Genomic DNA, 27,586 nt, shown 5'->3' with positions numbered 1-27,586 from the left:
TAAAAAACGTTTTAAGGAATGGCTGAATATAGGACCAGCGACCTTGAGGCTGACCAACTTTTCAAAGCAATCCAATAAAACAGAATGATCAACTGTGTCTCCTTTGTTTATTCATATTCTAAGAGTTAAAAAAAGAAATAAAATTACAGAACATAAAGGTATATTCCACCATCTAGTCCTCAGTTGGAGACTTAATTTTACCGTTATTCCATTGTACCATTGTTTGATCTTTGGTCCCTCACATGATTTTTTCACCACTGGAAAACTTGTGAAACCATTCCTGGTTATTACATTATTGCATATATAAGATGCAGCCTTCTGCAAGTTAGCTGGTTTTTTGTGTGTTAACATTCTACTTATTTATATTTGTACTGTGTCAGTTTTGCAGTCATATAAATTGTTGGACTTACAATGGATAGTTTTCACAAAAAGATCAAAACTGATGCAGCAGAACCAGAGATAGCGTTTTTATTTATTTATTTATTCTTCTTTGTCAAAACCTGGCGCCTACATTACCCACAATGCAACTTGACCACCGACAGTTCAGTCAGAGATTTGGTCGAAAATTAATCACATTTTGTGCAGTTCACTCTGGTACCACAAAATGCCTTATGCAACTTAATATTCCCCGAGATGTCTTCGCTGTGTGAAATTGGTGGAGTTCCCCTTTACAATCCACTGGATGAGAAGTTTCTATTAAATAAACTTGGAAGAAAAACCATTAATGTTTTTATAAACCTAATATGTTCATCTTTTACAGTTTTTGATCTGGTTGTCTACATGGACTGATGGAGTAGTGAGAGATGAGCCGATCGGCTTCTCTCCACCCGCTGAGAACTGCTCCATGGACGGTGGAGTAGTAGCAGGGATGAGTTGCCTCTCCAGCAAACAACACCTGCAGGGGCTGAGACACACTCAACCAGTTAGAACTGAGACACATTTCAGTCAGGGTCATATTGTGTTAGTTCGTGTATATGTAATTTTCAGGCCCATGTGTTTATGTGTGAGCGAAACGTGTTCATCTACGTACCATTGACTGTGATCCCTTTGCAGGCAGTGGCTCCATCATGTTCTCCAGATCCTGTGCTGAACATCCTATTGCTGGGTGACTGTAAGATCCACATGTCCAGGGGTCATGAAACCACTGGGAGCGGAGGATTCTCTTTGGTGTGATGGTAGAGTTTCCTAAACACACGCAGTTATGCTGACAGGGACCATCCTCAAATGACCAAGTCTCAGAAACATTTTTAGAAAACATAAAAATCTCAAAAAGTGCTAAAATTAAAAAAAGTAGTCATCTATCCAATAATACATATAGTAGTATGTTAAGCAAGCTAGCTAAGCAACAGCAAGCTGAGCATTTCATTTTTCAGTGAAAGCTATTCTTGTGAATCTAGTACATCACTTGTTGTTTGCTACCTCCCTTCTCAGTTCAAATGTGCTGCATCTTGTACAACATCTACTACAAAAAGAAAATCTGCCCCTACACGTTCTGCAGAATGGCTTTTTTCCTGAGGAGTGATCTTTCAGCCTGCTCAGGCCAACTTATTAGTGGCTCCCAGTTTCACTTTACAATTAATTTAATAAGTTTAAAATTGTTATGGATTAATAAACACCAGATTACATGAATTACAGAAGAATTTTAATTTCCTCGTGTCCAAACACCTTTCCTGTAACCAACACATCAGGATTAAAGATATATTATATAGTAATTGATACCTCTTCAATCAAGACCCCTACATTTTCAGTCAGGCTGTGTGCGCGCATGTACATCTTGGCCAGCAGCTGGCAGCACAGCAAAGGCCATGTTGGTTCCTAAACTATCCAGTGTACAGTTACCAGTCTCAGACATCTTAGACTTGGCCTGCCAGGCTGAGCTCTGTGTTAGAGGACTTGACATCACTAGGCTGTAACACAGTATGTGTGAGTTACACTGTGATGATTACCAGCTTTTGACATGTGAATACTGTTTGTGTCAATTATTAATGGGAATCTTATATTGATCTAAAAAATCAGACTGAGTTACAAAGTTTGAACAAAGTAAGAAAGAGAGAGAGAGAAAGAAGTGAGAGAGGGAGTGAAAGATGAATAGATTTAGATTTTTTTTTCAATTTTTTGAGGTTTAATGTTTTTTAAATGGTCTTTTCTCATACTTTTCAGTCATTTATTCTGACGGCTTTTTCTTTTTAAAACAGTTTGTAATTCTACTTTAAGAAAAAAAAGCTAGACAATAAAATATTACTATCCATTTTCATCCAAGCTCGTGGAAGCAGCATGGATGAAAAGCAGTGGAAGCAGCTACAGGCTCACAGACTCACCTGTGAATGTACGGACGAGCTCCGTGATGGAATCTTTGACCTCCTGCTCAGTAAGTGTCTCCATATACTCTGACTCATGTCCAGCAATCCAGCCACAGAGAACATAGCTATCCCTGAGAGTTTGCTCAAAATTAGCCAGAGGAGTCACATGGCTCTCTTAATCTATGAACTTCTGTGGAAACTTTACAGAGGAAAAATTGAGCTACATGTTTAATATGCTACCTTTCAGAAGATTTGAGCACAGTGAACGTTGCCATCTTCTTCATCCAGGATTTTCTTATATCTGACACCTGGTCTGAAAACTCCTCCTGAAGACACAAAGGGTATAAAACAAACGCTTCATCTCATTTTTTGTCAGTTTTTACATCACTGATCAAAAATGGCTTATTAAGTTATTTGCAAAAAGAGAATACGCAAGACATGTTTACTGCTACATTAACAACGAAATGTTATCAATGGAAGTGATACTGAGACATAATCTGTCATGCTAAGTAACAATTAAATATTGGTTCTGTGCATATCCGCTCCGTGGTTCATGGCTGTGCTACAGACCTCGTCTTTCCACAGCAGGTAGATGACCTCACAGTCAGCATCCCACCAAGGTGATTCAAACTCTACATATATTTTGTTGCATGTTCCAAATCCTAGTTTCTGGATGGAGTGTAGCTTGTGTGCCGGTAAGGGAGGACAGAACAGGGTTGAATGGTGCTTCTTAAGGTATCCTGACAGAAGAAATAAATAGTTTATTCTTACATACTATATGATAGGGGTGGGCGATATGACAACACACATCTACACCATCCCATTTGGTTATTTCATTCATTTACAATTTCTTTCCTAAGCCACAGGGTTTCACAATGCACAGCGACTCCTCAACTACTCATTCAAAATCATTCTGTTTCATGCACTGGGATGAACAGCAGTACAATATGTGAGCAGGAGGCTACCTAGAGGTACCGTGACAATAACATGATCAGCAGCGATCCTCTCCCCATCCTCAGACTCAACCATCACTGTGTTTATTTCGCTCCCTGTGTTGTTCCAGTGGACACAGTGCACAGGCCGATTGTAGGACACTAAACCCGTGGGGAGCTCGGACATCAAGTTTTCAATTAGTCCTTCAAAGCCACTGCAAGAAAAAGGCATAAATAAAAGTTACTTAGCTCATTAAGACTATCAGCATCCTGAGGAGGATCAGTTCATATGGAAATTGCCTCCTGGTTAAATATATTTTACATAACAAATGGCAGGTCAGTGAAGACATCTCTCCCTATATTTACTATATTATGCCTATATTGTATGTACATGCTGTACATGACACGGACACTATCATTAACAAATCCACAAAAAGCAGTATACGCTGAGATGAGACTGAGGTATCCTGGTAGCCTAATGGTTAAGATTCATATCATATAATTGTTCCTAGTTCAAATCAAGCCAAGTACTTTTGTTGCATGTCACATCCCCTCATTCTCCCCCATATTTTGTGTATAAGTCTAACCTGCTGGGTATTAAATAAAAATAAATAAATAAATAAAAAATACCCCCAAAATAATCTTAAATACATAAAACGGTGACTGAGTGAGAGGAGGAGCAGAACAGAAGGCATTTATCATTATTATTATTATTATTATTACACTTGCCTATGCATTCAGAGGCGTTTATTATGATATATATTGAAAAAAAGCAGCAGATCCTCACACTTTAGACAGTGGACCCAAAGACTGTATGCCATCTTCACAAAAAATTACAAAAAAAATTCTATATTAGTGCCAATTAACTTTTTTGATTTATCGATTAATTCACTAATCACTTCAGCTCTACTTATTTACAGTGCACACTACCACCTGACTGGGCGGTGAGTGCATTGACCTGTTTCAAGGTGCCACAGAGGAACCACATCAAGGTAAACCAATAGCAAAGAGGGCTGAGCGGTTAGGGTCCTTCCTTCAGTCTCACATAGGTTTATATCCTGAATATGTTTGAGATGTTGGAGCACAAACCTTGGGAATGTACAGTCAACTCCACTTAGACTCTTGTACATACAAAATCCCCCCAGGTCTATCTCATCCATGGTATGAGTCGCACTGGCGCAGCACTCCACCTTCAACATGGTATTGATCGCACACAGCAGCAGCTCCATAGTGGTTTTATCCTTATCTTTCCACCTCTCTGCTGCTCGCTGTCGTGCCTGAAGTACCAAACACCCGAACACAGTGTACATGTGGACATGCAACCAAACTTTTGCTAACTTCTCAAATCTTAGCAACAGGAAAATAATTTGAAAGTCAACGTACTTCTGATCTTATGAAATGCCCTATGCTGGCCCACTGCGTTTCTTCTTGATTCTTAAATTGTGAGGTATCATCCACTATCTCATAAAACATCTCCAGGGCAGGGTTCATTTCTTCAGCACTCAGCCTCTCACCTGCACATCAACCACAGAATATAAAGATTCAATCTACGCACATACCAAGAGAAATAAATAGCCACACCACCGGAAATTATATGGGATGCTAATCAACACATAGCCAGATAAGAGAAGTGGAATAGGAAATTTGACATGTTAAAACTGGCTGGCTGAGTTTCTACATATGGTGACCTGAGCTGCTGAACCAGTTGGGTACCCAGGGAGGATGTTCATCAACATCCATGGCCTGGTTCTTTGGGGTGAGGGCCTCTGGATCCAGGAGCCCATAATCACGGGCCAAACAAAACACTGGGTTCCCCTCAGATGGGCCATGGATGTAACTTGCACCCATCTCTGTAACGTTATTAACGTGTAATTTTATTCCTTTGATTACAATAAAATCAAAAAGTAACACATTTTTATTTGAGTTCAAATTTTACTACACAGTGATGATATGTTCCCTTTGTGAAGGATTTGAGGACGGTGGGGTGGGGGCTCACCCAATCTTCCTGTTTTTATCCTTCCTCCGCTTCTTGCAGTCGCTTCCAGTATCCGCACATGATGAAATCCAGCTTTAATGAGCCTGCGTGCCGCTGCTACACCTGATATCCCGCATCCTATAATAACTATCTTTGGGTCTGAGCTCACAGCCATCCTCGGTCCGCATTAAACAAATGTCATTATCTCCTACCATAGACTATCTATACAAATGTTATACTTTTTTTTTTTCATATGTCTCCAACTCATCTGAAGTTCACCATGACTTGCATGACATGACACAGACAAAATATCGACCAAGCTGCGTGTCCTTGTGAAGCAGACCCACAGACTGTTTATAACAAGTAGGACCGTGCTGAGATTTTAGCCAATGTGTACCGTGACTTTACTCCAGCCTCGCCGGATGGTTGCCGAGAAAATACCATGGACATATTATAAGACCTGGATGCCGGATCTAAAAATGGCGCCCATTCAGTTCAATACGAGCTGCTCGCACGGATGTAATATCTTGGATGTACACTCTGAAGGTTCCCACCCGGTAACGTTCCCCCGGAAACGTACCGCGAAGGTTCCCATGGGAACGTTTGAGGAACGTTCCGCGAAAGTTCCGCGATGTAAAAAGCACCTCAACCCATCTTGTTACCGGATGTTATGCTAACTTCAGGTTGACGTCTCTGCCAGCGTTTTTAAAATAGTTTCAATTTGTTAAATAAAATAAAATAAATAAATGAAATGCATGTTTTTTTTTTTTTTTTTTTTTATAAAGAACTTGTATTTGTCTTGCTGGGCAGGGAGGGAAAATTTGATCTTGAGTGAGGCCTCAGCTGACAAAGCATGTTTTCAATCATGAGTTTTTAAATTATGCATGTTGATTTGGTCATATTGTACATTTTATCCCCTGTTGGAGAAGCCCAATAACAGACTTTTACTTTTATTTTTAGAAATAAAAGGCAAAGGCAAGTGTGACCAAATTTGTAACTGTGCCCTGAGATAAATCAGAACGGTTCACAGTTTATAGTCATGAGGTTTTTTTTTCTGTGGCATCTAAAGTGTTTGAAGCGCTGGTTGAAACTGAGAAGTGAACATAACTTGATGGAGAGCATTAATTTAAATCCACAAATTGCAACTGATTATACTTGTTGGGATACTCCGAAGGTTCCCCCGGGAACGTTTGGGGAACGTTCCGCGGCGAACCTTCAGCGAATGTTCAGAGACGGTTCCCCCGGGAACGTTTGAGGAACGTTCCGCGGCGAACGTTCAGAGAAGGTTCCCCCGGGAACGTTTGGGGAACGTTCCGCGAAAGTTCCCCCGGGAACGCTCAGCGAACGTTCCGCGATGTAAAAAGCACCTCAACCTCTTGTTACCGGATGTTATGCTAACTTCAGGTTGGCGTCTCTGCCAGCGTTTTTAAAATAGTTTCAATTTGTTAAAATAAATAATTAAATGAAATGCATGTTTTTTATAAAGAATTTGTATTTGTCTTGCTCCCTTATCTCAGGATACTACACTGTAAAGCACTATACAGAATCTAGCTAGTCTTTTCTCAAAAATATATACGTTTGATTCACTTATTAATTTTATTTCACTTATTAATTTCAAGATAATTCAACTTAAATTTTCTAACTTTCATTCTTGACATGCTTGAACTTATAAACATGAGTTGCTTGAAGTCTATTCACCTGAAATGATGAGTTGCATTAATGTGAACTGAGTCTCTGGGGAAACATCTGTGAAGATTCTCAGACATCCAAGTAATAATATTTCTTAGTGCTATATCAAGGCAACTGGGTTTGCTTGAGGTTCTTGAAAACAATCCTCTCTCCTCTGAAAAGTTTATTCAGTTCTAACTGACTGATGGAAAGTCCCAGGTATTTGGTGTGAACTTGTGTTAAACTTCCAGGGGAGAGATCTCAAGACTAGTGTACAAATCTATTCCTGTTCCCTCCCCAGGCAGCTTAACACCCCTTCACATCACGATTCATGTGACCCTGATGACTCAGGCTATGTCCACACAAATTATTTAGACATAAACGATGCCCATCCAGATGAACACTGTAGGTCTGTATCAGAGGTCTCTGCAAGTGTAGCATGATAAAACACAGAATTTAACTGCACGGCAGCTGCCGGCAAAGACAGCAAGGTCAGTAATGTTTATATTTCGTTGTCCATGTTGAACAGTTGTGACAGATAAGACTCAAATCAGGTAGTGAACGTGGGTGTCTGCTTCATTGTTTCCATTTTTTCTGCCAGTCCAGACAGAGGAAACCCAGAGCTTTCCTACTAAAACATGGTCAGCAGTGTTTACAGAAGTGTCTCTTTCGGGGGCTTGAATCTCCTGAGTTGTGTGGATGCCAGGCATAAACATTGCAAAAGTGATGCATTTTAAAGTTAAAACATATTAGTGTGAATGTACCCTCACATGATGGCTGGGACTTTCCTTCTTCCTGCCTTTTCACACCTTCTGAAAAACCTAGTCAGACGCTGTCAGATTCTTCTGAAATCAAGTGTGAATCACCCAAAGCTGCTCAAGAAAATTTGATATCTTAAACATTTTAAAGCAATATACAAATACATCGTAACAGCATTGCTTGAATTGAGAAAATGAACTACTTTTCTGAATAAATAAAAAATAAAAAACCAGTCAGTAATGGAGGTCCTCAGTTTGAACCAGCGAAAAACAGTGAGACAGATTAACGTTTATACACAAGAGTGGACATGTAAAGCAGGGGCTATTCCACCATTGTTTCAATTTGATAACTCTTGACTGTCATGTCTGCATGTTATTGTTAGATCATAGTTGACATTTTAAGATGTGGTTACATCTGCCTTGTCTTGTCTGCAGGGTTCCTGTTCTGCCAGAACACAGAAGTCTGAACCTGGACCTGAGAGAACATAAGGTCAAAGTGAGGGCATGAACTTTTATGTTTCCGCCACAGCTGAAAAATGAAGAGTTACCCTTGCAGATAAATACACCACCACACACTTCAAGTGGGTCATAAGTAATGCTAGAGGGATTCATTTTGAAAAAGTCTATACATTGTTTAGGAAGATCCTGAATAGTATACTTTTAATTTTGAGGTAAATGGGTCCAAGAGGAGATAAGAATTACAATCTGGTCATGGCACCTCATCATCACATAACAGTGGTTACATGCAGCAGCTCTCAGTCTGGTGTTGGGTGTTAAATGTTAAAACTCTTAGAACATTATACACAGATCAGCCATAACATTATGACCAGTGACAGGTGAAGTGAATAACATTGATTATCTCTTTACAATGACACCTGGCAGTGGGTGGGATATATTAAACAGCAAGTGAACATTTTGTCCTTGTAGTTGATGTGTTGGAAGCAGAAAAAATTGAGAAGTGTAAGAATTTGAGCAACCTTGACAAGGGCCAAACTGTGATGACTAGGTCAGAGCATCTCCAGAACTGCATCTCTTGTGGGATGTTCCTGGTCTGCAGTGGTTAGGACCTCTCAAAAGTGGTCCAAGGAAGGAAAACTGGGGAACCAGGGATAGACGACCAAGGCTCACTCATGTACGTGGGGAATGAAGGCTGGCCCTGCGTTGTCCCATCCAATAGAAAAGATACTGTAGCTCAATTTGCTGAAAAAGTTAATGCAGCTGTTGAGTTTACTGTCCTTTCTCGTTTCAAGTAAACTTGCGCGTTCGTTTGATGAAGTTAATGCAGGAGACGAATTCAGAATTCTTTTCACTAATTTATTAAACAAGCTTTCACAAAATTAAAAGAGGATCGTTACAGAGCTCCGGGTCCAAACTATCTTTCCCTGACAACAACATGCAGCTGTGTCAGTTCATGAAGTCTGACCTCCTAACTTCCCCTTGCCCGGTGTTTTTATTACTGTTACACAAAAAAGATAGAGAATGTAGGTTGAGCTCTTCTTCATTGGCTGTTGACCGTCCTGCCCTCACACCTTCGCAGTTATCTGACTCCCTTTGACCTCCCTCACTTGTGCCTGAAACAGAGACAAGAAGACAGACAGAGACACAACACTCCCACATCCCCAGGGCTGTCTCCCCTCTATCAGTTAACTGTGCCCTTGCACACTTCTATCCTCGTCTTTACCTACGCAGTCTTCCTATAGAAAGGTGTCAGAACACACCGTGCATTGCAGTTTGTTGTGTATGGGGTTGCGTAGCTGCAGACCAGTCAGGGTGTGCCAGAAGTGCCTACAATGGACACGTGAGCATCAAAACTGGACCACGGAGCAATGGAAGAAGGTGATCTGAGCTGAGGATTGTGATGGTGGGGAAGACAGGTCTGATGAATCACGTCTGATGAATCACGTTTTCTTTTACATCATGTGGCTGACCGGGTGAGTGTGTGTCGTTTACCTGGGGAAGACATGGCACCAGGATTCGCTATGGGAAGAAGGCAAGCCGGGAGAGGTGGTGTGATGCTTTCGTCAATGTTCTGCTAGGAAACCTTGGGTCCTGCCATTCATGTGGATTTTACGTTGACATGTACCACCGACCTCAACATTGTTTCTGATCAAGTACACCCCTTCATGGAAATGGTATTCCCTGATGGCAGTGGCCTCTTTCAGCAGGATAATGCGTCCTGCCACACTGCAAAAATGGTTCAAGAATGGTTTGAGGAACAACAATGAGTTTGAGGTGTTGACTTGGCCTCCAAATTCTCCAGATCTCAGTCCAATCAAGCATCTGTCGGATGTGCTGGAAAAACAAGTCTGATCCATGGATGCCCCACCTTGCAACTTACAGGACTTAAAGGATCTGGTACTGACAGCTTGGTGTCAGATACCACAGCATAACTTCAGAGGTCTGGAGTCCATGCCTCGACAGGTCAGGGCTGTTTTGGCAGTAAAAGGGGGGCCTACTCAAATATTAGGTGGGTGGTGTAATAATGTTATGGCTGATCAGTGTTTTCTGCAGCAGAACTGCAGTGGGAATGCAGCACTATATCTGACCTTCATGCCAACAACTGCTCACCCCTCCCTCCACCATTTCCAGTAAATGGCAGTTACTTTTTCATAATAGCTGCTGCACAAAGTAGTGAATCTGAATTTTTCCATTTGTTTGTTTCGGTTTCTATTTTATTTTACCCTTTTATAATAACGTCATGTCAAAAAATACAGAAATTTCCTTTGAATATTTAATTTAACTGTTGTTTTCCCTCTAAAGAAAATTAGTATGGGCCTCTAAAAGAGCTAATCATTTTCTGTTCTGTTCTTTAAGTTCAGATTTTTTCTGATTTCTGTATCTAATGGCAGCGGTTTCAAAGAACTGCTTTCATTTCTTGTAAATGGTGGAGGGAGGGCTGAGCAGTTGTTGGCATGAAGGTCAGATATAGCACACTCTTTAAGCTTTGGTTTCACTTTGATTATTAGATCACTGCAGCTTTTTTAAGGTGTGGTTTGATGCATTGGGCCATATAAACAGGAGTCGGGGCAGACACAGGCTTAACTCTTCAATGCTTGGACCTTTCTCCTCTTTACGCAGCTGAAGTATCTTCTCTGCTCTAGACATGGACTGCAAAAAGAAGAAAATGCATATTATTTTGTATTTCTGCATTTTGTAATCACAATTCTGGAGTACTCTTAGATTCATTAATTTTTTTCAATTAGAAAATTATGATTTATTGTAAAATGTTAAAGATTTGGGGCATATTTGAGACTGAAGATGTGCTTTTAGATTCGGCTGATCAGTTAAAGTTAAATCTTTTCTATGTATTGGGTGAGAAATGCTTAAATTGATTAATTTGTCTCAAATATAGAGAGTGGAAAAGAAATATGCAAATACACCCTTCCCTCTGCACAACCCTGTTAATTATTAGTTATTCACTGTCACTTGTTGTTGTACACAGGATTGAGGAGAACAAATAATGAGGAGCTGAGGATTGTGATGGTGGGGAAGACAGGGAATGGGAAGAGTGCCACTGGAAACACCATTCTGGGACGAGAGTGCTTTGAATCCAAGTGCAGTGCTAAATCCATGACTGTAGACTGTTCTAAGGGCACAGCTACAGTCGCTGGACAAAAGGTTGCTGTCATTGACACCCCGGGCCTGTTTGACACCAGGTTTGACCAGACACAAACAACTAAACAAATAGGCAAATGCATCTCTTTTGCTGCTCCTGGACCCCATGTCTTCCTGGTGGTCATCAAGGTGGGAAGATTCACATTGGAGGAAAAGGAGTCAGTGCAGAAGATTCAGGAAATCTTTGGCAAGAACGCAGACCGATACAGCATGGTGCTCTTTACTGGTGGTGACTTTCTGGACAACACTATTGAGGAGTTCTTGAATGAAAGCTCAGACCTTCAAGAGCTTGTGGCCAAATGTAACGGCCAGTACCATGTTTTCAACAACAGGCTTAAGGATCGCTCTCAGGTCACTGAGTTATTCCAGAAGATCAGAAATATAGCCCAGAACAACGGAGGAAGCCATTACACCAACGAGATGTTCCAAGAGGCAGAGAGGGCAATCGAGGAGGATAAAAAACGCATCCTGAAAGAGAAAGAAGAGCAAATACGCAGAGAACAAGAGGAAATGGAGAGGAAAATTCAAGCAAAATATGATGAAGAAATGAAGAAAATTAATGAGCAACTCCAGTTGCCCAATTTGGTTTTATTCAACACACAGTCATAAGCTGATGGAACAACCATCAGAGGCAATCTGAGGTTCAGTATCTTGCTGAAAGACACTTCGACAGGAGGATCTGGGAATTGAACCACTCACCTTCTGATTACTGGTTTCAGCTAGAAACTCCATTGAACAGTCAAAATGTTCAGAAAATTCATTTTTGGTTTTATTCAACGTATAAATCCCATTCATACTTTTTACCCAGTGACAGCTCAAGTTTCATGAATGTTTCTGGACCTTTCCAGATTTTTACATTAGCGTGTATGTGGTGAAATGTTCACAGTAAGAGTGAGTGACATCACAGAGTGGGAAGAGGCTGCTTAACTGGTTTGAAGAGTTTGAGCTATGAGCCTCTGAGTGACGGGATACCATCCAACTGCCCCGTTGGCACCAATGTTACTGACATCAGAAAATATGAGGAAAACAGAGAGAGGGGCATTATCAAAATTCGTGCACCTCCCACATTTGGACAAAACAGACAAATACTTTTTCCTACTGCATTCAGCAGAGTCCCTCTCTCAGAAAATACAAAGTTTTAGATGATATTGGTTGATGTTGTTTGACTGACAAGCCAGAGTTTAGAGGCGTGTCTCACCATGATCCCTTTCACAAGGTGCAACTAAGCAGATACCATCACTATTGAAACCATTAACTGCAGCTGGGCACACAAAACCAATTCTGATCAGCTGATTGGACATTTATTTTCTTTCTAAACAACTCCTTAAAGCTTAAGTAACAAATTTTTAATTGACGCAACATCTTGATAAACTGGGGCATAATAAAGCACCAAATGTTGTCTTTGTTAAGGCAAAGCTAGACAGACCAGATATACCAGATATACAGGTAAACCCATTCATACCCCATTTATCTTAAGAAATTCTTGTTCAATCAAAACAACCACACTAAGCTTTGGTTTCACTTTGATTATGAGAACAGTGCAGCTTTTTAAAAGGTGTGGTTTGGTACATTGGGCCATACAAAATGGGAGCTGTGGCAGACACACTCTGAACTCTTCGACGCTTGGACCTTTCTCCTCTTTACTCAGCTGCAGTATCTTCTCTGCTCTTGACATGGACAGCGACTCAGGTGAGTCAAGTTACTGTATCTATGTTTTAAAGTACCATGATTTTACAGTAGTGACAGTGATCACTGCTGAATCAAATTTTATGTAATGTACTGCTATAGGTCATATAGACCAATACTTCTGTAGACATATACTGATAGAACTGCAAAGAATGGCATATTTATTATCTAGCTTTAAAGATTTACGGCACATTTGAGACTGAAGATGTGAATTCAGCTGATCAGTTAAAGTTAAATCTTTTCTATGTATTGGGCGAGAAATGTCTGAATGAATTTATTTGTCTCAAATGGAGAGGGTGGAAAAGAAATATTGTAAATACACCCTCCCCCTGCACAACCCTTTTATTAAAAAGTAGCTGTTACATATTCTTATCCAGTGTCACTTGTTGTTGTACACAGGATCGAGCAGAACAAATAATGAGGAGCTGAGGATTGTGATGGTGGGGAAGACAGGGAATGGGAAGAGTGCCACTGGAAACACCATTCTGGGACGAGAGTGCTTTGAATCCAAGTGCAGTGCTAAATCCATGACTGTAGACTGTTCTAAGGGTACGGCTACAGTCGCTGGACAAAAGGTTGCTGTCATTGACACCCCGGGCCTGTTTGACACCAGGTTTGACCAGACACAAACAACTAAACAAATAGGCAAATGCATCTCTTTTGCTGCTCCTGGACCCCATGTCTTCCTGGTAGTCATCAAGGTGGGAAGATTCACATTGGAGGAAAAGGAGTCAGTGCAGAAGATTCAGGAAATCTTTGGCAAGAATGCAGACCGATACAGCATGGTGCTCTTTACTGGTGGTGACTTTCTGGACAACACTATTGAGGAGTTCTTGAATGAAAGCTCAGACCTTCAAGAGCTTGTGGCCAAATGTAACGGCCAGTACCATGTTTTCAACAACAGGCTTAACGATCGCTCTCAGGTCACTGAGTTATTCCAGAAGATCAGAAATATAGCCCAGAACAACGGAGGAAGCCATTACACCAACGAGATGTTCCAAGAGGCAGAGAGGGCAATCGAGGAGGATAAAAAACGCATCCTGAAAGAGAAAGAAGAGCAAATACGCAGAGAACAAGAGGAAATGGAGAGGAAAATTCAAGCAAAATATGATGAAGAAATGAAGAAAATTAATGAGCAACTCCAGGCTGAGAGAGCAAGAGAGAAGAGAGAGAGAGAGGAGGAGAGGGAGAAGGAGAAGCAGGAGATGAATGAGGAGAGAAGACGGGAGAGGGAGGAGAGAGAGGCAGAGAGAAAGAGAGAGAGAGAGGACAAAGAACGGGAATTTGAAAAAATGAGGAATGATTTAAAAGCAAAACATGACAACGAACTTCAAATGGAAAGACAGAAGTTACAGAACAGCTATGCAAGTAGCGCCAGGAGGCAAGCTGAAAGGCGTCATCAAGGTTCATCTGGTTGTACAATTTTGTAATAAATTCAGCAAAATCAGTTCCTGTTTGCTTATTCCATCAGGGCAGTTCTATAAGTTGATAAGTCACACAGTTTTTTTTCAGGATAAAAATTCAAATGTGGAATAGTATTTACATACATCAGGGAACCAGACACCTGGCACCCAATGAATACTAATGTTACTCCATGTTTTGTGTGTGTGGACATGTGTAACCTGCCATATTATTGTTGACAATATGGCGCCTATTATTTGTGAAGCTGTACTGCTGCTGTAACAGTAAATGTAACTGAAACAATTAATCAATTAAAAAAAATCAACTGTTGCCAGTCTGTCTGTGTATTTTGTTTTGAGTTTATTTAGTTTGGGAATTTATTTAGTGTGAGAGGGGATGGCACTGGTTAGCACTGTCACCTCACAGCAAGAGTGGAGTTTGCATGTTCACCCCATGTCTGCGTGGGTTCCACTCTAAATTGGTGTGTGTGTGTGTGTGTGTGTGTGTGTGTGTGCGTGTGTGTGTGTGTTGTTTGTCTCTATATGTCAGCCCTGCAATAAACCAGACCAGGGTGTACCTTGCCCTCACCCAACGTATTGCCCCATATGCAGTATAGGTGAAGAATATTCACAAGGCATTTCATCACAATGTCACAGAGTACAGAGTCAGAAATGGCTTATTCATAAATCCTCATACACATACACATAACCATACTGAGTCAGTCATAGACATACCAATATCCACACACATGCCCATACCCATGGCTGACCAGACCAGATGGGCATCCTGCATAATTAGGTGGGATTGCTGCAAAAAGAATACCACTATATGTTCTTCTCAGGTTCAAAAATGATTTATTATTCCACCATTTTCTGATTCATAACTGCTTCTTGTGGAAGAAGATTAAGGCCACATGTGAATGTATTTTTATAATTCTGACATTTTTTCCTCAGAATTGTAAAAAAAAAACAACAACAACAACAAAAAAAAAAACAAAAACGCATGTGGCCAAATCCTCTTCTAGACCTTGTAGAAACTTCAACATAGAAACTCTGTTCAAACTTCAAAATGTTCAACTCAATTAGTACATTGTCCATTGTATTCAATTGTTTGATAGATTTCATATTTATCAGTGTATTCAACAATTTTTTGACATTTTTTCCCCTTCAACATGAATGGACAGAACGTCCAAAATCTCAGGTTTTCATGCATTTTCCAACCTCTTCTGCTCATTAAATGGACTGCTTATATAGCACTTTTGTAGCCTTATCGACCACTTGAAGCACTTTACAGTGGAAGCCGTTGTCAAGTCACCCATTCATACACACAGTCATAAGCTGATGGAACAACCATCAGAGGCAATCTGAGGTTCAGTATCTTACTGAAGGACACTTCGACAGGAGGATCTGGGAATTGAACCACTCACCTTCTGATTACTGGTCTCAGCTAGAAACTCCATTCAAAAGTCAAAATGTTCAGAAAATTCATTTTTGGTTTTATTCAACGTATAAATCCCATTCATACTTTTTACCCAGTGACAGCTCAATGTTGTTCAATGTTTACAGTAAGAGTGAGTGACATCACAGAGTGGGAAGAGGCTGCTTAACTGGTTTGAAGAGTTTGAGCTATGAGCCTCTGAGTGACGGGATACCATCCAACTGCCCCGTTGGCACCAATGTTACTGACATCAGAAAATATGAGGAAAACAGAGAGAGGGGCATTATTAAAATAGCTGCACCTCCCACATTTTGACTCCACAGACAGATACTTTTTCCCACTGCATTCAGCAGAGTCCCTCTCTCAGAAAATATAAAGTTTTAGATGATATTGGTTGACGTTGTTTGACTGACAAGCCAGAGTTTAGAGGTGTGTCTCACCATGATCCCTTTCACAAGGTGCAACTAAGCAGATACCATCACTATTGAAACCATTAACTGCAGCTGGGCACACAAAACCAATTCTGATCAGCTGATTGGACACACACATAAGCAAGCAGACACACAGATAAACAGACACACATGGACACACAAAGATGCACACTTCTTATTCTTATTCTTATTCAGTTTCTTTCTTACTTTCCCTTAAAAACTTCATTCAAACTGTAAACAGGTCATAAACATAAGAATTCATACACATTAATTCAGCTGTTTCCAAATCGTCATTAATTTTCTTTAATCTCAGGTCAAGTTGCACATTTCAGGCCATTCATAAAGCAATGCTGTTTGAATTGCACTGTAAACACCAATCATTTTTGAAGTCCACTCAAATGTTCAGGATTGTTAAAATGACATAAAAATTTTGTGTTCACATATCTCTTGTGAGCTTGACATATTTTATGTTAATGATTATGATCATGATCAAATTAAATTTTCTTACAACCCAGTTTCCAAAATTGTTGGGACACTGTGTAAAAATGTAAATAAAAACCCATATTTAATTGGAAATAGAATGAAGACAACATATCAAATGTTGAATTGCTGAAATTTTATTGTTTAATGAAAAATATATGCTCAATTTGAATTTGATGCCAACAACACAATAAAGTTGAGACAGGGGCAACAAAAGACTGGAAAAGTTGGGTAATGTTAAAAAAAACAAACAAAAAAATATCTCACAACTAATTAAGTTAACTGGCAACAGGTCAGTAGATGATTGGGTATAAAAAGAGGCTCCCAGAGAGGCAGTGAAGACGGGGAGAAGTTCACCTCTCTGTTAAAGAAATGGTTCTTTGTTTGTGTAAGTTAAAAGACAAACAATGCTTACATACACCCAAAATATTTAATGTTGAAATAACATATTGTTAAGCTCAATGAAAGACATTGTGTGAGGCAGGATGGTTATCAATAACCTGGAGGTGTGGAGGGGGGTTGGCCGTCGGTCACAGAGGGCTGGAAGACACAGGCTTGAACAAAGAAACATGGAAGGTAAGGTGGATCTTAAGTGACAGGGGGAGTTATTCAATCTAAGCATCTGAGTCGGGGCCACAATGAATTATATTCAGACATAAGTAGGCTATATAGACTTTAACTTTTGTATCTTTGTTAAGTAGAGAAATTTTACTTGTTAGTGCACTGGGCCCCTGCATATATGCTAGCCATGTACTGACACTGACATCTGCTGGGGATTCACTGATACTACTGACAATTAATGATTGGATCAAAATAAAACTGTCTCCCAAATTTTAACACTTTCTTTACATTAAAATGCAGGAAAACATGTTCATGTAACATTTGACAATGTGGGTAGTAGGAAGTAGTATTGTGAAAGCAGTTGTTTTTTTAGGGCTCCAAGCCTGTGGGGGCTGGAGGCCACTGATGCAAAGCACTGTGCCTTATTCCCCTCTTCTGTCTGGCTTCTCTTTTTCCCTGAGAGCATGATTTGAGTTTTAATGACCACAACTCATCATCCTACAGACACAAACATGCACAACAAGCTTATCTGGGGTTTTTAGCCACAAGTGTGGAGTGAGCATTTGTAGTTACAACTTGCAGTAACATCCCCTCATTTATATGAACAACACATAAAAACACATCAGGTGTGATGAGCTTTAAGCTATTGTTTTGGAATGGACAGATACTTTCTAACATTCAGTCAAGGTAAACCTGGCTTTGCATATGATAACCCCTTCACTTGCACCTTACAACTTGCTATTACCCTCAGCCTCTCAGAACCAGCACTAGATGGTAACATTTGAACAGGGCTTTATGGGTCAAATTGTTTTGAACACTGTGCTCTGAAACAGAAAAGATGGTCCACACTTGCATTGTACAGAATCAATGAGGTCCTCTCTTCGCCTGAACAAAATGATACTGGTCCCCTGTTAAATGGTATGGAGCAATGCCCACATTCCTGCATGGATGTACACATTGTCAGAAAAAGCTTGACAGGAATGTTCCTGCTCTGCCTGTGTAGAGGATAATAAAAAGTTTGCCAGAGAGCCTTTAGATCATCTTCAAGGCAAGATTTTGTCCACTTAATGTACTGTATTATCCAGAGCGTTGTATTATACACAGTTTAGATTTTACAAAAAGGTCCCCTTTGTTACCATTAGGACTGACAGGGGACTGACATTAATACACAATTATGGATAAATGCAAAATGATCCTTATTAAAAAAAGAATAGATCAGTATCTTTTTACAGACCTTGCTACATACATTAATGTGTTTAAAATGAATGCTCTGAGGATGTGTGAACAACCACAACAAAGTGAAGTTGATGTATGATTCAAAGCCTGCCTAGCTGGGAAATGTTTTTATCCTGACTCCAATTAAGTTATAAAGAGTAAATATAAAATAAGGCATGACACACAGGATGATTAAAATGCACGAATTCACACAGGTCATAAAAATGATAGCAACTCTGAAGAATATGAATTCCCTTAAGATAAAATAAAAATTTGTGAACTGGTGGACTCGATCTTTAAAGTGTAACTTTAAGAATATATTTATTAAATTAGATAAAGTACATTTTGTAACTAATAATGTAGTCCTTGATATATGTGAGTGCAGCCATGTTACTTCAGATTTGCAGTAATCTAAACTTAAGTGGCCATGATTTTTTTTTTGCAATATTTGTATCACAGAGACATGTTTGAATATTGATAGCATTAATGTTAAATATTAATCAAAATAAACATAAATGATCAATTTCTGAAAAGAAACTAAGTTTATGCAGTAAATAAACTCATAAGATGAAAGAATGGGTACAAACAGTTCTTTTGATAGGTAGACATTGCTCAAGGATGCAACCCCCCTCTTTCTTAAAAAAAAAAGCACTTTTGCAGTAATATTATGGGAAAATAAATTATTATTATTATTTATTCATGTATTTATTTATTTTTAAATGATCAGAAACAGAGGTCTGTGATTGGTCAGTGAAAACTGATACACTGTTGTTTAATGTAAGAATCTATGTGTCTGCATGTGTGTGTGTGTGTGTGTGTGTGTGTGTGTGTGTACCTATTCAAGTCACATGTTGTGCAATGAGGAAAAGACAGCATATCAACATGCTCAGAACTGAGGCTGCGCTTTGATGCTATGTTTCCTGCTGCAGAAAACAAACGTGTTGATGGCACGGATGTTGCCAGAACACACAGCGAGGACTTCACCAACTTTGCCAGCTTCTGGTACCATGACAGTGGATTCTCCTTCTTGAACAGGGGATGTTCTCTAAAATGATCAAGTCTGATGATGATCCCACTATGTTGTAGAATAACAGTATTACACAACTGGCATGCAATAATGTCTTGTGCTGTGCTCGAGGCTCCATTTCACTTACATTCGGCTGTCTTGCTTCATTTTTGGCATCAAGTGCCATGGTTTGTGCTGTACTTTGGACCTCGAATGCTTTGTCATGCAGGCAAGAACTTAAGTTTTCTAAATCTGGGATCTAGAGCAGCAGCAATTAGGCCTGTGTTTGGAGATTCAGGTTGAAACAAAGATAGTCATTTCCATCTTGCTGTGATCTGTTCTGGTATGACCTTACTGGTGCAGCCTCAAAAGATGAACTCTGTATTGACTTCTTAAGACTTTGCACTAGCTGTGAAAGGGCAAGGTAACAAATTGTTGCTTACCCAGAAACTCAATCAGGTTCCAGTGTTCAGGCTTGAGATCAAGGTAGTGGTGTTTTTGTTTCACAGTCACTGCTGAGCCAGAGAGCGCAGCAGTCATTGGTCTTGGTCTTCTGAACCACAGGGGAAAGGTAATCCACACTGCTACATAAGTGAGATCACCACAGCCAGATATATATTTATTATCTTAGAAAAGTGTTTAATTTTTTGTAAACATTAGAAATTACCTGAGTTGTTGGTCCTTATCCCATTGACCCCAATGACAGGAATGAACAGGGACATTTAACGTTTGTTAAATGAAAAATTACATTATCATTGAGCCTGTGTGTCAAAATTTCTGGGCTGAATATGTGTCCAAACATGCTGTGGAACATGCCTGCTCAGAGAGATCAGTGGTAAGCTGTTTGTCTCCTACTCCTTTGGTCGAGGATTGAAATCCCGCCTTTACCTTACTTCACCTGGTCATAATGCTAAATCTTCCAGTTCTTAGGCTGACTGTGTCTCATTGTTTCAGGTTGGACACATGAAAAACCACATTTCATTAACAATTAAATAAGAAACAAACATCCAAATGCACCCAACCTGCTTGGACCCTCATCATTGCCTCTTGCAGCTGTATTTATTATTATTATGATCATTATTATTAATATTTTTTTATTTTTTTTTATCTCTGTGTCAACTGACTGTTGGTCCATGTTTAAGGTCAGGGTGGGCCCACGAAATATTACAACAACCTTACTGTTTGTGAAACTGTGGGAAAAAGGAACAGTCCTGCTCTCTCAGGATACCCCCATTGTGTAATGTTGATAAGTTCGCACACACACGCACACACACACACACACACACACACACACACACACACACACACACACACACGCAGAGCTCATGGGAACTAGCTGGCACAGAGGGTCACTCAGAAGAACAATGCTAATCTGAGCTCCAGTCACAGTGGAAGTGCAGGAAATAATAAAGATGACTGTTTTCTTTGTGGGAAGTCTGAGCTGTGCATTATGTTTGGTGTCAGCAGAGATTGAGCAGCATTTGTAAAGGCCACACTAAAAGTGATTTATTACATAAAAAGGTCCAGGTCAGAGAAAACATTACCAAAAACAGCTCGTATAAATATCCATATTTGCAGTAAGAATTTTCATACAAAATGTGAATACAATAATTGCAGAGTTATCAAAACAGTGATACACTTAATAGTAATAACATGAACAAAAGAGATCATATAAACTGTAGAGATATGTAATTCTAGAAGTAGAAGCACGTTGGTGCATGATATGGTTCTATTGCAGCCTTTACTTTTCCCCTTTTACCTTTACCTCTACATTCACTACAGCATCTGGAAATGTTCCCACAGCAAGTCAACAATCATTAGTGTTGCACCCACCCCTTTCCCACTCACTCTCACACACACACGCGGGTTACATCCGTACGCAGTCTGCTCTATACTCTGTCACTGGTGTTTTCTCTGCCTTCGAGTTGATGTAGAATCATAGACCTCAGAGCACTGTACCTGCAGAGGTGACACAGTACACTTGATTAAAGGCTGATACAACTGACAATATATACAGATGGACAATGCAGTTTTTAGCACAGTAATAAACATTAGAGTTAGGGATCATCATTTATGGCAGCAGGGAAGTGTATCTGGGACTGACTCAAATTAAACTCAAAGTGTCACACGGTGCAATGTTGAGGCTCATTGATGCATTTTGAATAGTTTCTGACAGCTGACAGTGGAGATCAGTGGCACAGAGGAGAAGGCTAACACAAGCAATAGCTGTAAGTGAGATCAATTCGTAGTTTTTGGCTTTTTAATGGAATTTCTTGACAATTGGAGCAATATAAAAATCACCTGGCTTTGCCTTTAACGCTGGAAGTTACTATAACTGCATGCATAGCAAATTATAAAATAGGCCTGTGCGTGTTAAAAAAAAAAAGAATCATATGTTTGAGCCCACATGCTGCAAGTAAACAGTCACCATGACATGAACACATGCACACACACACACACACATACACACATACACACAAACAATGTCGGGGTTATAGGACTGAAATATAAGTCATATGAGTTAAATGATTACACAATCTTGTGAGTGAGTGATTAATTTTTCACACAAACGCTGTCCTTGACGGGAAGCAGCCTTGTTTATATTGTGTAATGCTGGTGGGAGACATAGATATTGGCTTCACATAATGAAATTATGACATTAAAGAAGGCTTTGTCTGGTACAAAGCTAGTTTTGCAACCCTGAGAGGTTGTTGACTTACTTTTTGGTCAGTTTGTTTATCTCACGTTCTTCTTCCTCTTTAAGTTTCTCCACAAAGCTGTCTAAAACAGGGATCTCAAACTTAATGTACTGGGCAACCTGCGGAGAAAAAGATTATATACAGTATATATATATATATATATATATATATATATATATATATATATACTATCACCTATCACTGTCTTGCCTATATATGTATATATGTATATATATATATATATATATATATATATATATATATATATATGTATACATACATATATATATATATATATATATATATATATATATATATGTATACATATATATATATATATATGTATACATATATATATATATATATATGTATACATATATACATATATATATATATATATATATATATATATATATATATATATATATACATATATAGGAGAGACAGTGATAGACTCAATCATCCACAACAATCCAGCAACAATCTGCTTTTATTTATATTACTCAGTGCAGTCACAACATACAGTTGGTCATCTTAGTCTATTGTTACATCTGTCCCAAAACAGGATATCTTTCCTCAGCTTGCTAAATTTAACCCAACTGTCTATCACTGGTCCATTGTTTCCTTGTGTGTCAATGTAGAGGACTACATGTAAAAAAGAAAAAGGGTCACTTATTGTGAACAAGATGAGAGAACAGAGAGAGTGGTGGCAGGAGGCCCAGACTCACATCATATGTGACTTCCTCTCCCAGGTCGGCCTCCATGATGAAGATCTTGGAGATTTTCTCACAGGGTCCATAAAGCACCCGAGCCACCAGTGGGTATTCACCATCTCTCAGGCAGGTCCTCTCTGCAAGGTCACAGTCAAAGAAAGCAACTGACCACAAGCATACAGACTTGCAGAAATACACAAAAACACAACTCTCTCTAGTGACAAAACCACAATAAAATATAGGACTTACCACCAGACTCATGCACCATATAAAGGACAAACTCTTCAGAATTATTCTCCACCTTAAAAGACGCAAAAACAGATTATTTCTGGTTTTATGTGTAACTGAAACACCATCCGTGTCTTACTGCTTACCCTAAACTTGTGCAGCAGCAGGTTGAGGACTTGTCCTGTCGTCATGGAGTTGTTTACTCGTACGTTAGTGACCGAACCATAGGCTGGGGTAAATACAGATGTCTGTGGGCGAGAGAAACAAACATGGAGAAATCTATAACTGAGAGAACACAAGGTATTAGAAACTTTGCTTCATCAACACTCGTGACTCCTTGATGTGAGCAGGGATTCCTGGACTTGAGCACCTTGGACATTTTGAACCGGAAATCTAAAATAGAAAGGAAATCCCTCAGTCTGCAGCTGGAATCTATTCAATAACAACACACACACACATAAACACGGTGTATTCAGGAGAAACTGATGAAGGAACTCAGTGTAACCTTGTATTCCGCGGCACATTAATAAAATCAGCCTACAGCAGGCTATTGTGAAACTAAGCACAAGTGCGGGCACACCCGCGCAGGAAACCACTGCCCCTCTGCACCTGGAGATGTGTCAACAACGGGATACATTAATGTGTGTGCTTGTGTGTGTGTGTTCTGTTTATTGTACCTTGTGGTTGTAGAAGTGTCCGTTGATTGAGAACCTGTGTGTGCGCAAGCGCTGCAAGTCTCTGGCGGTGTGTGTCTTTGACCTCCTCTGGACCCGCATGAAGGAAGCGTCACTCCTGGTCCTCAGCAGCTGAGGGGAATCCTCTTCCTCCTGACCACCCATGTCACCACCTCAGGGATGCACGTAAACAAAAACACACCCCTCTGAACACATGCATCAGCTGTTTTTTATAAATGTCTGACATAAATATGGTCAAACTAAACTCAAGTAACTGCATCAATATCTTCAGCTCACTTTGTTTTGTTGATTTAGCTCCTTAACCGCATTTTTCACAGTTAAAATTTTATAATTTTCTTCTAAAAGCCTCTCTATCCTCTCTAAGCCAGAGCGTGTAATTTGACCAGTATTTGAGACGAATTTAAAGGTCAATAGTCAATATATTTTACTATGAAGTGTATGAATGTGTCTGTATCCAGCCAAAATACCTGCTGTCCTGCGTCACATATCTTTTGAGATAATATAAGCAGCAGGGAGTGGCAAACTCCACAGGAATAAACAAATGAAAAGATGCCAACTTTTCACCCTTTGCATGGTATACATCCATTAATGAGATAAGCACCAATGTCACCATATATTAAATAGTGGTTAAATGGTTTTGAGTTGATCTTTTTTCAAATCCAATGTACCATATTTTTAATCCAGATACAAATTTTAGGCCTGTCAGTTTGTTTTAGTTCAGGGCTAAAAAGTAACTTTGGTTTATTATACAAATATTATAAACGTGTATTCTTTTGCTCTCAAATTAAAATCTGGTGTAAGTTAAATTAAGAATACCTAACCATTTCAACCAAGCTGTGAGGGTCCAGTGTTTTCATCAGAACTTTAAATCCTCTATCAGCAACAGTATTAAAATCATCATGTGACAGAACTTTATAGTGAGACCAAAAACACTGATCCGTGTGAGCAGGGGGAGCAAATAAAATCTGTGCACATTTCCACAGTTGTCTATCTGTGAGAGAAGGACCTCTGTGAGATGTCAGCAGTTGACAAAACTGCTTTAAAAGGCCAATGTCAGACACATGACTAAGTCTAAACCTGCTTATTTATAGTGTTGGTGATCTGATCTGGCATCTCATGATAATCTGTGCTCAACATGTGAGCCAACCTTTCCACTGGAAGCGCTGAATCAAGCACTTGTGGAGCTCTAATCTGTTTCAGTATGAGTGTGTAATCTACGTTAATCCATCAGGTGTGTGTGTGTGTGTGTGTGTGTGACTGCAAATGTTTGACAATGACTGCACGTGTACGTTACTCACTGGCTGGTCCAGTTTCTCTGCCCAGCGAATTGTTGTTAGACTTCACTGACGCCACAGAAAATCTATCATTTCTGTAGAAAGACAGAGGGAAAAAAATGCTCATTGTTTGTTGACATATCCAATGCCCTTTAAGTGTAAAACACTTTTAATGAATCCACAGGTTTTACAAATATAACATTTAGAAGTTCTTAACTCAACATCCACTTACTAGCTTTTTTCCACAACTTTCAATCATTTTCATGTGAGACAGGAGGTGAGGAAGATAACTTAAATATCGTCCTCTGTAGCCCTCTCCTTCTTTTTCCTTAAGTGTCTCTACTTCCATTAGACTATTTGCTACATTTTTGACGAGTGCCACATATAATCATTTTCAATACAGCTTAATCAGCCAATCATTTTTTTGATTTATATAATAATTATTTCTGCCATAAAATGAAAGAAAATGGTGAAAATTTGACTAGAATTACCAAAATCAGACGGTAATACTGTATATTAAAATTGCTCGTTTTATGAGACTAAATATCCCAAACCCAAACGTATTGAATTTTCTAACATATATCACATTAAACACATCAAATCTCACATTTGAGAATACCAGTGAATTTTCTAGACATTTAAAATGTGTTTCCAATGCAGATTTTTATATTTATATTTTTCCAAACAAGAAAAATACATCTTTATACTTATTTTGGTTTAGCTTTTTTTCAGTTTTCATTGACTACCTCTTTAGACTGTTTTCTGAGCTGCTGTGAATTTCTCCTTTGTAGATCAATGGACTTATGTTAAGACCAAAAAAAAAAAAAATTGTCAGTACAGCATAATCATGTAGAACTAAGGTAAAAGGAGTTTCCCCAGCTTCCTCGACTAAATAATACAGGGTGGGGTTAGAGTTTTAAGATTCTGACTTTCTCTGCTATTGTGTGAGAGGTCCCTGCTAATATTGTTGGTCCGCATCTGTTTGTTCAGCACACGAAGGCATCTGTGTGTCAGTGTGGCTAAGGTTGTTATACCGGTTGAGACGGAATCTTTCATTGTCATCGTACATCTGAAGCCTGATTGGTCGGCGTAGACCCCAATAGATGTTGAGCAACCCCTCGAGGATGAGCTCCCCATTCTCCTAGACACAGATACACACAGAAACACACACACATATAACAATTATTATCAGCAGTCTTGGTCTGGGGGGATATCCTGCTGGCCGCCCGCCATAGTGGCTCAGTATCAGGTGTACGTGCAGGAGCAGCCGCTCACAGCTACAGGGTGAACCCTCTCATCTTGGAGAAAACCCATAAGGCTCCACCCGCCCTTTTCTACACAGTACAAGGGTGAAGTCACGTCTGAAGAGACAGCAATAATGGGAACAGAGCTGTGGCTGCTTTGGGTCACGTACACACAGGGGGAGCCGTTTTGATTCCACAAAACTGAAACTCTAAAATTAGAAGAAAATGTCCACACTGTTGAGAACAGAGAATAAAACAGTATCACCCTGTTTAAGACTGTGGACTTTTGAATGTAAAACCAAAACAAAAAAGTCCCTCACATGAGGTCGCACGGCCAATTTTTTGTGCTAACATTATAAGTGAGCCAGTAATAAATCAGATGTTACACCACAACTGTAATGGTAATCACATGTACTCACATGTACACATGTAATCCCTCATTGTCACATTATACAATGCAACTCTTTTAATAATAATTTTCAAATGTCAGTCTGATCAGCTGATATTGAGGTTACCCTGTCGCATTTTTGATTAAACCCAAGTAATTTAATGGTTTGTTGAATAAATGAAAAGATATGTCAAGGCAAAGTATTAGTGGATACTTTACTTTATTTAGGATATATATGGCCATTGACAGGTGTATATGTACATACTATACAGTGTATAGGGTTTCATGGCTGACTTGCAGTACAAGTCATTGGGATGTGCTTAAATACAAACATATAGCTTCACTCTGCTCACATAAATGGTGAATGATTCATGAACAATTTTTCTAGAGGCAGAAAAACAAAAATGTCACATTCAACCAAAGACAAAGTGTGAGAGAGAGAGAGAAAGAGAGAGAGAGAAAGAGAGAGAGAGAGAGAGAGAGAGAGAGAGAGAGAGAGAGAGAGAGAGTCATGCAGTGCAAGTAACCACAGTAAAAAGTCTAAAAAAAAAAAGGTACAAAAAAGGTGGACGCGCAAACCCTTGTTGTAGTTTTTGATATAAAAAATGTACATCACTTAAATAATCAAAAGGCATCTAGAAACTGACTGTTTGTAAATAAAGCTGTACAAATTGGGAGTTAGGCACGACTGTTATGACTAGACTGTTTTAATTTGCATGGATAACTTGTGGATGACATATTTCATATGTCATAGTTGTACAACAGTGGAATCAAAACAGCTGAAAGAATGCTGTTACTGGAGATAAACACTGTCAGTTTTTAGTACCGTTTTAGATGGATAACAATTATTTTAATGTGTCAGTAAATGACAGAGGAGGGA

The 27,586-nt window shown here is 39.4% G+C and overlaps 3 protein-coding genes across 5 annotated transcripts in view; 1 reads left to right on the top strand and 2 right to left on the bottom strand.

Annotated features, from left to right (window-relative positions):
- Nucleotides 1-454: 454 nt before the first annotated feature.
- On the bottom strand, nucleotides 455-5,758 carry LOC139622983 (peroxisomal N(1)-acetyl-spermine/spermidine oxidase-like). Its single transcript, XM_071480767.1, has 10 exons — nucleotides 5,229-5,758; nucleotides 4,921-5,112; nucleotides 4,616-4,746; nucleotides 4,322-4,509; nucleotides 3,266-3,447; nucleotides 2,871-3,040; nucleotides 2,541-2,626; nucleotides 2,319-2,431; nucleotides 1,031-1,185; nucleotides 455-904 (listed from the first exon to the last, which is right to left on the bottom strand). Exons 1-10 carry the CDS (start codon nucleotides 5,380-5,382, stop codon nucleotides 755-757), a joined length of 1,521 nt encoding a protein of 506 aa, XP_071336868.1. The 5' UTR covers nucleotides 5,383-5,758; the 3' UTR covers nucleotides 455-754.
- Nucleotides 5,759-10,708: 4,950 nt separating this feature from the next.
- LOC139623436 (GTPase IMAP family member 8-like) lies at nucleotides 10,709-14,665 on the top strand. The gene is made up of 5 exons (XM_071481680.1): nucleotides 10,709-10,945; nucleotides 11,076-11,850; nucleotides 12,135-12,139; nucleotides 12,659-12,937; nucleotides 13,334-14,665. The coding sequence occupies exons 1-5, from the start codon at nucleotides 10,843-10,845 to the stop codon at nucleotides 14,362-14,364; spliced, it is 2,193 nt and encodes a 730-aa protein (XP_071337781.1). The 5' UTR covers nucleotides 10,709-10,842; the 3' UTR covers nucleotides 14,365-14,665.
- Nucleotides 14,666-20,945: 6,280 nt separating this feature from the next.
- rassf4a (Ras association domain family member 4a) overlaps nucleotides 20,946-27,586 on the bottom strand; it is an 18,813-nt gene continuing 12,172 nt past the window's right edge. For 2 of the 3 annotated variants that reach the window (XM_071480754.1, XM_071480756.1), the window contains exons 4-11: nucleotides 26,109-26,215; nucleotides 25,099-25,169; nucleotides 23,783-23,952; nucleotides 23,252-23,353; nucleotides 23,127-23,178; nucleotides 22,893-23,014; nucleotides 22,186-22,283; nucleotides 20,946-21,424 (exon numbers count right to left, since the gene is read on the bottom strand). In XM_071480754.1, the coding sequence (XP_071336855.1) occupies nucleotides 21,355-21,424; nucleotides 22,186-22,283; nucleotides 22,893-23,014; nucleotides 23,127-23,178; nucleotides 23,252-23,353; nucleotides 23,783-23,952; nucleotides 25,099-25,169; nucleotides 26,109-26,215 (792 nt within the window). In that variant the 3' untranslated portion in view covers nucleotides 20,946-21,354. The remainder of the gene's footprint in view (nucleotides 21,425-22,185; nucleotides 22,284-22,892; nucleotides 23,015-23,126; nucleotides 23,179-23,251; nucleotides 23,354-23,782; nucleotides 23,953-25,098; nucleotides 25,170-26,108; nucleotides 26,216-27,586) is intronic. The other variant, XM_071480757.1, reaches the window with a different exon arrangement.

Source organism: Trachinotus anak, unplaced genomic scaffold (genome assembly GCF_046630095.1).
Source record: "Trachinotus anak isolate AG129_WGS33_773 ecotype Australia unplaced genomic scaffold, CSIRO_AGI_Tana_v1 ptg000007l, whole genome shotgun sequence".
Taxonomy (NCBI): domain Eukaryota; kingdom Metazoa; phylum Chordata; class Actinopteri; order Carangiformes; family Carangidae; genus Trachinotus; species Trachinotus anak.
The sequence above is the reverse complement of the archived record's forward strand: the minus strand, read 5'-3'. Positions and strand labels throughout refer to the sequence as shown.